This window comes from Dendropsophus ebraccatus, chromosome 6, assembly GCF_027789765.1.
Source record: "Dendropsophus ebraccatus isolate aDenEbr1 chromosome 6, aDenEbr1.pat, whole genome shotgun sequence".
NCBI classification, from domain to species: Eukaryota; Metazoa; Chordata; class Amphibia; order Anura; family Hylidae; genus Dendropsophus; species Dendropsophus ebraccatus.
The window spans coordinates 106,619,621-106,629,482 of NC_091459.1; the positions used below are offsets into that span (position 1 = coordinate 106,619,621).

Below are 9,862 nucleotides of genomic sequence, written 5' to 3' on the forward strand. Positions count from 1 at the left end.
AATGTCAACATTTTATTGTGTAAATAGCATAAACTATAAGAGATGTAAGATAATGTGGTTTCCTTTCTCACAGTATGGGACAACAAAGTTATCTTTCTTTTTTTTATCTTGTTTGCACTCAAAATAAGTGTCACAGATTTCAGCAACACAGCACCTATAGACATCTATGGGCCCCTAATGAATCTCTGTAGATCTCTGTGAGACTCTAGATCAGGGGTAGGGAACCTCCGGCCCGCATCTGGCCCCTGAGACCTGCCGATGGGGCCCGCGGCTCCCCTGTGACACTCGCCGCACTGGAGGGGAAGGAGCCGGCGCACACAGCATCCTCCGATGTCTGTGACAGCTGCCAGGAGGATGCTGTCTGTGCCAGCTCCTTCCCCACTAGAGCGGCGCACGTCTTCCGTCTCCTGCAGGCCGCGCGTGATGACGTCATTTCATCGCGCGCCGCCGGCAGGAGAAGACAGGCACAGGCTAGAGGGGAGAGAAGAGGACCTGGACAGCGTGGGAGTGGGATGTTAATTTTTTTTATTTGGGGGTTAACTAAGCTACCAGGGACATGACTTATGGGGGTTAACTAGGCAACAGGGACATAACTGATGGGGGTTAATTAGACAACAGGGACATGACTGATGGGGGTTAACTAGGCTACCAGGGACATGACTGGGGGGGGTTAACTAGGCTACCAGGGACATGCCTGGGGCGTTAATTAAGCTACCAGGGACATGCCTGGGGGTTAATTAAGCTACCAGGGACATGCCTGGGGGGGTTAACTAGGCCTACCAGAGGCATGACTGGGGGGTTAACTAGACTACAAGGGACAGAAACTGGGTGTTAACTACAATAGCAGGGGCACTAGGGGAACAATACTTTGCCTTGCCCCGGGTGCTGCAAAACACACTACTAACTGCCGCGCATGGCATGCGGCCCTCGAATGATTTTATTAATGCCTGAACGGCCCTCGACATGGAAAAGGTTCCCCACCCCTGCTCTATATGCTTCCATACAGCCATGAACTGTTGCTCTTTTACCTTTACCTATGTCTGATTTACAAGGAATATGCAAGTGATGGACTTGAATGTATTACGTTAGGACTTAAAGGGGTACTCCAGAAAAAAAAACAAAAAACATTAAAGGAGTATTCCACTAAAACATAACTTTTGATATGTTGGTGCCCATGGTGAGACTATCAATTCCTTCATACTTGTTATTATCTATTCAGTCTCCTTCCCCCAGTTCTCATCTGCTGTTTCCTGCTGAAAACACAAAAATCTGTGTGTAAGCCTCTGTCTCTGTTTCCCCCTCCCCCCGACCCCTTCTAAGACAAGTGATGTAAACAAGTCCCTGACTGGTTTATCTGCAACATTGTAGCTTCTCTGTAATGCTAAAAGGGTTTTTCTGAGGTCTAGTTGCTGATGAACTCACTGTGATTAATCCTTCCAGCATTACAAAGAAGTTACAATGTTGCAGATAAAGCCAGTAAGGGACTTGTTTACATCGGCTGTCTCAGAAGGGAGGGGGGAGGAGGGAGAGACAGAGAGAAAGGCTCACACACAGATTTTGGTGTCTTCAGCAGAAAGCAGCAGCTGAGAACTGTGGGAAGGAGACTGAATAGATAATAACAAGTATGGAATGAATTGTTAGTCTCACCATGGGCAGCAACATATAGTTACATAGTTAATACGGTTGAAAAAAGACACATGTCCATCAAGTTCAACCAAGGAGGGGATGCATACAGAGAAGGGGAAGGGGTGATAGGTTCTATACATATGCATTTATATTATTTTGGTCTAAGAACTTGTCTAGGCTGGTTTTGAAGCCCTCTACTGTTTTTCCTGTGACCAGATCCTGTGGTAGACTGTTCCACAGATTCACAGTCCTCATGGTAAGGAAGGCTTGTCGCCTCCGGAGATTGAACCTTTTTTTCTCCAGTCAGAGGCAGTGCCCTCTTGTCCTTTGAGGGGGTTTTACCTGGAACATCTTTTCCCCATATTTTTTGTAGGGGCCATTTATAACCCCTTCGTGCTGCAGCTAGTTTGGGCCTTAATGACCAGGCTAATTTTTCAAAATCTGACCTGTCTCACTTTATGCTCTTATAGCTCAGTGATGCTTTAACGTATGCTAGCGATTCTGAGATAGTTTTTTCAGCACATATGGCACTTTATGTTAGTGGAAAAATTTGGTGTGTTTTTTGTGAAACACATCAAAAAATCATGAAAAATTTTAAAAATTTGCATTTTATGAACTTTGAAATTCTCTGCTTCTAAAAAAAGAACGTCATAGCACATAAATTAGTTACTAAGTCACATTACCAATATGTCTTCTTTATTCTGGCATAATTTGGTAAACATATTTTACTTTTTTAGGGTGTTACGGGGCTTAGAAATTTATCAGCAAATTATCACATTTTTGTGAAAGTTTCCAAAACTGTTTTTTTTAGGGACCAGTTCTTTTTTTTAAATGGATTTAGAAGTCTGGTATCCTGAAGTGACCCCATTTTGGAAACTACACACCTTAAAGAATTAATCTAGGGGTATAGCGAGCATTTTGACCCTACAGGGGCTGGAGAAAAGTATTCACAATTAGGCAGTAAAAAAATGGAAAATTAAAATTTTCCAATAATATATAAATTTAGATTAAAGTTTCTCATTTTCAAAAGGAACATAAGAGAAAAAGCACCCCAAAATTTGTAACGCAGGTTCTCTTGAGTACAACGTTGCCCCATATGTGGGCGTAAAACACTGTATGGGCACACAGCCGGGCTCAGAAGGAAGGGAGCGCCAATTAGCTTTTCCATTGCAGATTTTGCTGAAGAAGTTTCCGAGCGCCAGGTGCGTTTGCAGTGCCCCTGTAGTGTCAGCAGAGAGAAAAACCCCCATAAGTCACCCTATTTTGAAAAGTACACCCCTCAAAGAATTCATCTTGGTGTGTGGTGACCATTTTGACCCCACAGGTATTACAGGAAAGTATTTAAAAGAAGACAGTAAAAATGAAAAACTCGAATTCTTCCAATAATATGTTCGTTTAGTTTGAAATTTCTCAATTTCACGAGGAAGAAGAGAAAAAACGTACCCCAAAATCTGTAACGCAGGTTCTCCTGAGTACAACGGTTACTCATATGTGGGCATAAACCACTGTATGGGCACACAGCCGGGCTCAGAAGGAAGGGAGCGCCAATTAGCTTTTTCAATGCAGATTTTTCTGAAGAAGTTTCTGAGCACCAGGTGCGTTTGCAGTGCCCCTGTAATGTCTGCAGAATAGATTCCCCCCAAAAGTCACCCTATTTTGGAAAGTGCACCCCTCAAAGAATTCATCTTGGGGTGTGGTGACCATTTTGACCCCACAGGTATTAGAGGAAAGTATTCAAAATTGGCCAGTAAAAATGAAAAACTCGAATTTTTCCAATAATATGTTGGTTTAGTTTGAAATTTCTCAATTTGACGAGGAACAGGAGAGAAAACGTACCCCAAAATCTGTAACGCAGGTTCTTCTGAGTAAAACGGTACCTCATATGTGGGCATAAACCACTGTATGGGCACACAGCAGGGCTCAGAAGGGAAGGAGCGCCAATTTACTGGAGCAAAACCGCACCTAGTTATTAGAATAGCGCAGTTACTAAAATAAAATAAAAAAAAAATGAGATTACAGGTAATCTGGGGGGTTTCGGACACCCCAAATTTTCAGAGTTGGCTGCTTCTGGAGCGCATGCGCACTTCAGAAGCAGCCTGGATGGCGAGGAGGAAGGCGCTCCCAGGATCAGGTAAGTATATGGGGAAGGGGGGGTGACTGGGGGTGACTGGGGGGGTGGGGGGCGACTTGGGGGGACGGAGACTAACACTTTTTATCCCCTGTCACCAATCATTTATGGTGACAGGGGATAAAAAGTGCCGGGAGCACAGGGTACAAGCGATCAGCGGTATATAGTATATACCGCTGATCGCTTGTACCGGGACCCCACAGGGGGGTCCCCGATCACTGCCCCATGCTCTCCGCTACCTCCGGTGGCGGAGAGCATGGGACTTTGATTTATTTTCACTTTTCCATCGTTGTGAACAGCGATGGCGGCGGCTATCTTGGAAATGATGGCCGCCGGGGGAGGGGGGTTAGTTACTTCCCTACTGGGGGGGGGGCTGATCTGGGGTCTGAGGGGACACTTATTTCATCTCCCCCCGCCGTGGATTCACGGCGGGGGGAGATGAAAGGCAGCGGCGCCAGCGGCAATGCCCGTTACCGACGGACCCCCGACGGACCCCACACACAGACCCAACCCCTCAGCTACCTCCAGTAGCTGGGGGGATGGGGTGGGGGCCTTCCTGGCCCCGCTATCTTATTCTCTGCCATCGCCGTAAAAAGCTGATGACAGCAGAATAAGGCCCCTTAGTGACCGCCGTAAAAAGCTGTATCAGCGGTCACTAAGGGGATATATTTAAATAAATTAATTATATCTCCCCTTAAACGTCTCTTCTCCAGACTAAACAAATGTAATTCTTTTAATCTCTCCTCATAACTAAGATGCTCCATTCCCCTTATTAGTTTAGTTGCCCGTCTTTGTACCCTCTCCAGCTCTAGAACATCCTTTTTATAAATCGGGTTCCAAAACTGGACAGCATACTCCAGATGGGGCCGCACCAAAGCTTTATAAAGCGGTAATATTATATCCCTGTCCCGTGAGTCCATGCCTGTTTTAATGCATGACAATATCCTGCTGGCCTTAGAAGCAGCTGACTGACATTGTGTACTGTTCTGTAGTCTATTATCTACAAGTATACCCAGATCCTTCTCTATCAGTGACTCTCCCAGAGTAACTCCCCCCAGGACATATGATGCATGCGGGTTATTAGTACCCAGGTGCATAACTATACATTTATCCACATTGAACCTCATTTGCCAAGTGGACGCCCAAACACTCAGTGTGTCTAAGTCATCCTGTAACATCTGCACATCCTCCATAGACTGTACTGTACTACAAAGCTTGGTGTCATCTGCAAAGATAGAAACATTGCTGTTAATTCCATTCTCAATATCATTAATAATCAAGTTAAACAGAAGGGGGCCCAGTACTGACCCTTGGGGTACACCACTTATTACCGGGGACCATTCGGAGTAGGAATCATTGACCACCACTCTCTGGGTATGATTATTAAGCCAGTTTTCAATCCAGTTACCTATCAAAAGTTATGTTTGAAAAAAAAATCTCAAGTAATCTAAGATTTATCAGCTGCTGTATGCCCTAAAAGGAATTGGTGTCACTGTCGTTAAATATTTTTTTTTGTTGCAGAAATCAATAGTCCAGGCGATTTTAAGAAACTTTGTAATTGGGTTTATTAGGCAAATATGCCATTATCTGCATTTAAAAAGACTTTCTTTAGCCCCGCCCCCCCCCCTCTCCTTTCTGTCATCCACTGCTCATTATCAGGAAATCTCGACTCTTTTACATCACTCGTATCCTGTCTGTTCTATGGAGAGAGGAGGGGGAGGAGGGAGATTAGTCTGCAGCAGAGAGCAGAGAACAAAGGATAACACAGCAGGGAGCCGCTGAAAGAGGTCAGAGAGGTCAGTGCTGACTTCATAGGAGAGAGCCTGGATTATGTAGCTGTAAATTAACTGTTGTCCGGTTTTGGTGTCTCATCTCCCTCCACCCCTCCCCTCTTCATAGAGAACAATGAAGACGGGGGGAGAGCTTCAAACTGCTTTTTCATGATAAAAATGCATTTTTTGGCTAATAAACCCATTTACAAAGTTTCTTAAAACCGCCTGGACTATTGATTTCTGCAAAAAAATAAAATAAGTTAACGAAAGAGACAAAGGCTGACACAGTACTTTCTGCTACCACTTCAGCACATGACAGGGACTGTTTAGAGTAGTAGCAAATGCCCTTAGAAAATCTTTTCTGCTCAGGGCAGTTCCAGTGGTGGCAGCAGAGGGCACTGTGTCAGACTGAAAATAATACAGCACTTCCTGCAGGGCATACAACAGCTGATAAGTACTGGAAGACATAAGATTTTTTAAATAGAAGTAAGTTACAAATCTGTATAAATTCCTGACACCAGTTGATTTCTCCGGATTACCACTTTAACAGATTTAGGTGTCTGAAGGCTGTTTAGAGGCTTTCCAAGTCCAGTGTCATATTGGAGCCCTGTTCTCTCCTAACTGGCACAGCTTATTCTTGTTATGTTATATTCAGTTTCATATTACATATTCATATTAATATTCAGGCTCTGTATAACAAAGAGAAAGCGGTAACATGCTCATGTGTATGAGACCTTATTGGAATGGCCTAGTCTATCTAACCTATCAATTATGGTATTCCTTTCTGCAGGCTGTTCTGTAGCATGATACAGTAGGCCTTGTCACAGGTTTATGATACACATAAAGATTTGCATCTAGGTATCTTTTGTCTGGACAGAACATCCCAAAATTCACTGGCCGCAAAGTAGTAGCCTACTGAATCCAGAATACAGTTTGTGTTTGCTATGAAGTTTGCCACATGAATAAAGTCATTGACCTTTTCCAGTACGTAACAAGAAGCCCTAAGGCTTTCAGCTACAAAACGGATTGTGTATCCTATGTGAATGGGCAAGAAACAGATAATAAAAATCACTAAATTGGCAACAACCACCTTCACAGCTTTCCTGAGAGAACTCTGTTTATAGGTGTCCATAGCTGATTTTACCCTGAGCGTCATGATGACCTTTCCTGAGCAGACGCTTATGACTAGCAATGGAAGGGTAAATCCAATCACAATGAAGACTGGAGACAAATTAAAGGGATTGGTGGTGTCCTTCTGAAAACACGTGATAAATGTGTGGTCTCTGCTTTCCATATTCCTTAGTATACCAACAGTGATGAAGACAATCCAGAAGATACAACAGGCGGCAGAAGCTTTCGTTAGTGACATCCAGCTCTTGTATGTCATCGGGTGTCCGACAGCCAAGTATCGGTCAAAAGCAATAGCCGTGATAGTGAAAATGCTCATGTACATGTTTAAAAAGTAGGAGGACATTAGGGCTTTACACAATCCACTTCCAAGGTCCCATTGGTATAAGGAAGCATATAGTCTGAAGGGAAAGGTCAAAACCACCAAGATATCGGCAACCATCAGGTTCACCATGAAAAGAGTCGTTTCTGTCCATTTTTGCATTTTGCAACAAAAAATCCAAAGGGCCAGAACATTGCATGCAATTCCCAATAGAAAAAGTGGTATATAGGTAACTAGGCTAAAAGTCTGAAATGGTATCCTTTGATTTGTAAAGGAGCAATTCCTCTCTTCTAACTCCATTTCATAACATAGAGATGTAGTCAGGCAGCAGTTACTGTATGTCTTAGTGAAAGAAGAGTGCTTAGCGATTTCCTTTTTTTGCTTCAGCTATGTCACGGTTTATCAGGTTCTTGTTCTGTAAAGGAGTCAGCATATTAATTATATAAGATATCACATGTAGTACATGAGTAGTGTTCTGTTTAAGAGGTTTTCTAGGAGAAAACAATTAATTGAATTCTCTGTGGATAGGATATCGATAGTTGATCAATGGGTTGTCGATACCCGACTTCCATGACAATGAGCTGGACTACAGTGACAACGGATCCAGAAGCAGTTGGCCATGTGTAGTGTTGGCACCACCAGGTTACTGAAGCCTCAGCGCCTATTGAGGATGCATTCAAGAATTCCAATCTGGGGTAGTTATGCATATTTGGGCATAACTAAGAGATTATTGGGGGTACAACCGCTGGGACCCCCACAATCTTAAAAACAGGGACCCTGAAATTACTGCGGAATATAGCTGAAGGCTGCAGCTTTTAGCTAATTTGGGCAGCTCCATAGAGAATGGATAGAGCTGCTGCATATACTGTACAAGTGACCCACAGCTCTATTCTGCAGGAAATTCGGAGACCCTGTTCTCAAGAATGGGAGGGGACTAGGAATGGTCCGAACCTGCTTCGTACGAACCCGAACTCTGTCTGCCCGCTCCATGGAGAGGGTGGATACAGCGGGAGGACTGCCTGGAAAACTGGGATACAACCATAACCATAGGCTGTAACCCAGTTTTCCAGGCGGTCCTCCCGCTGTATCCACCCACTGCACGGAGCGGGCAGACAGCGGGAATCTGATGCCGAGCGTTCGGGTTCATATGAATCCGAACCGAAGCAGGTTTGGACCATCCTTAGAGGGGACCCACTCAGTCTGTTAGTTATGCCCTATCCAGTGCATTTGCTGGATAGAACATAAGTACCCCAGATGGTAATACTCCCGGGATATTACTGTATACTCTTCCCCTCGTAAGGCTGGGTTCACACTACGTATATTTCAGTCAGTATTGTGGTCTTCATATTGTAACCAAAACCAGGAGTGGATTGAAAACACAGAAAGGATCTGTTCACACAATGTTGAAATTGGAAGGTTGGCCACCATTTAATGGCAAATATTTGCTGTTATTTTAAAACGGCCGTTGTATTGAAATAATGGCAGTTATTAACCGTTATATGGCGGCCATCCACTCAATTTCAACATTGTGTGAACAGATCCTTTCTGTGTTTTCAATCGACTCCTGCTTAAGGTTGCCAAATACTGACCAAATACTGACTGAAATTTACTGTGTGTGAACCCAGCCTAAGGCTGTTGAGGGTAAATGGCTACCCTACCCCCCTACTTACTGGGAGCTCTGCTGCTGCCCAGTGTGACTAGCCAATTCACACTTGGTTTTGTGGATGGACTGGAAAACTCTTTTCTAATGTACAATCTATGGGAATCTCTATAGAAAACCTCTCCTGCTCTGGACAGTTCCTGTCTCGGCCAGAGATGTCAACAGAGAGCACTGTGTCAGACTGAAAATAAAACATTTCCTGCAGGACATACAGAAGCTGATAAGTATGGGAAGACTTGAGATTTTTTTAATAAAAGTAAATTACAAATCTTTATAAGTTTCTGACACCAGTTGATTTGGAAGAAAAAGATTTTCACTGGATATCCCCTTTAAGAATAACAGAGTAATGCTGTTCAAAACTGTATACAATAAAACAGAGTTACAATGTTAGACTATATACTCTTCTTTAGTCTCCGATACTGGTACACATTATACTTTTTCTTCTTCGGCACACTCTCTGCAATCCTTTGCAATATGATTCCTGATTTTTCCGAATGTGATTTAAGACAAGTACATAAGAACATATGACTACTTTGACCTTTTATTTATGGTAATTTTTTTTTACTTTGAGACAGTACATAGATGTTTTTTTTCCTTTTTTCACTTTATCTGAGCAGAGATAATATTTCCATCAAGATAAGGGGAATTTGCATTTCTTTATACCTTGAGATTCTATCTACAATGATAATCAATGCTTTTGTATAAAAGGAATAATTTCTACTTTAAAGGCCCCTTTTTGGTTTCTCCCTACCTGGATCCCATTTGGAGGTGATATGAAATGCGTCATTGTCATCCAATGTCACTCACTGTCTGTCACGATGTGATGGCAGCATAATAAAAAGGTTTACAGCTAAATATCCACCTTACTAAGGACAGGCATATTCATACTCGGCATCTGTTGTCAATTTTTGAGGTTTTACAGAATTACTAAGCACAATCCAATCCAAATAAATTAGGTTTTACAAAACACTCTTCACATATGGCTGAACATGGTGAAGCAACTCTGTACCCACAATCTGCCCATCCCAAACCACTTGTACCTTCGGATAGCTGCTTTTAATCCAAGATCTGTCCCGAGGTCCATTCGGCAGGTGATGCAGTTATTGTCATAAGAAAACAACTTTTAAACTTGCAGTCCTGTGTCAAATTGGCGTGGCCAAGAGTGTCTATGCCCTAGGCTTGCACTGCCCCTCCATCCCTCCTCCCCGCCCTCTTCATCATTAGGA

The 9,862-nt window shown here is 43.3% G+C and overlaps 1 protein-coding gene across 1 annotated transcript; it reads right to left on the reverse strand.

Moving 5' to 3' along the window:
- Positions 1 to 6,355: 6,355 nt before the first annotated feature.
- Positions 6,356 to 7,276, reverse strand: LOC138794982 (G-protein coupled receptor 35-like). Its single transcript, XM_069973921.1, has one exon. It carries the CDS (start codon positions 7,274 to 7,276, stop codon positions 6,356 to 6,358), a length of 921 nt encoding a protein of 306 aa, XP_069830022.1.
- Between the last annotated feature and the right edge of the window lie 2,586 nt (positions 7,277 to 9,862).

What these genes read in the sequence shown, in the direction of transcription:
- LOC138794982 (XM_069973921.1), bottom strand. Translation starts at nt 7,276, where the DNA reads ATGGAGTTAGAAGAGAGGAATTGCTCCTTTACAAATCAAAGGATACCA.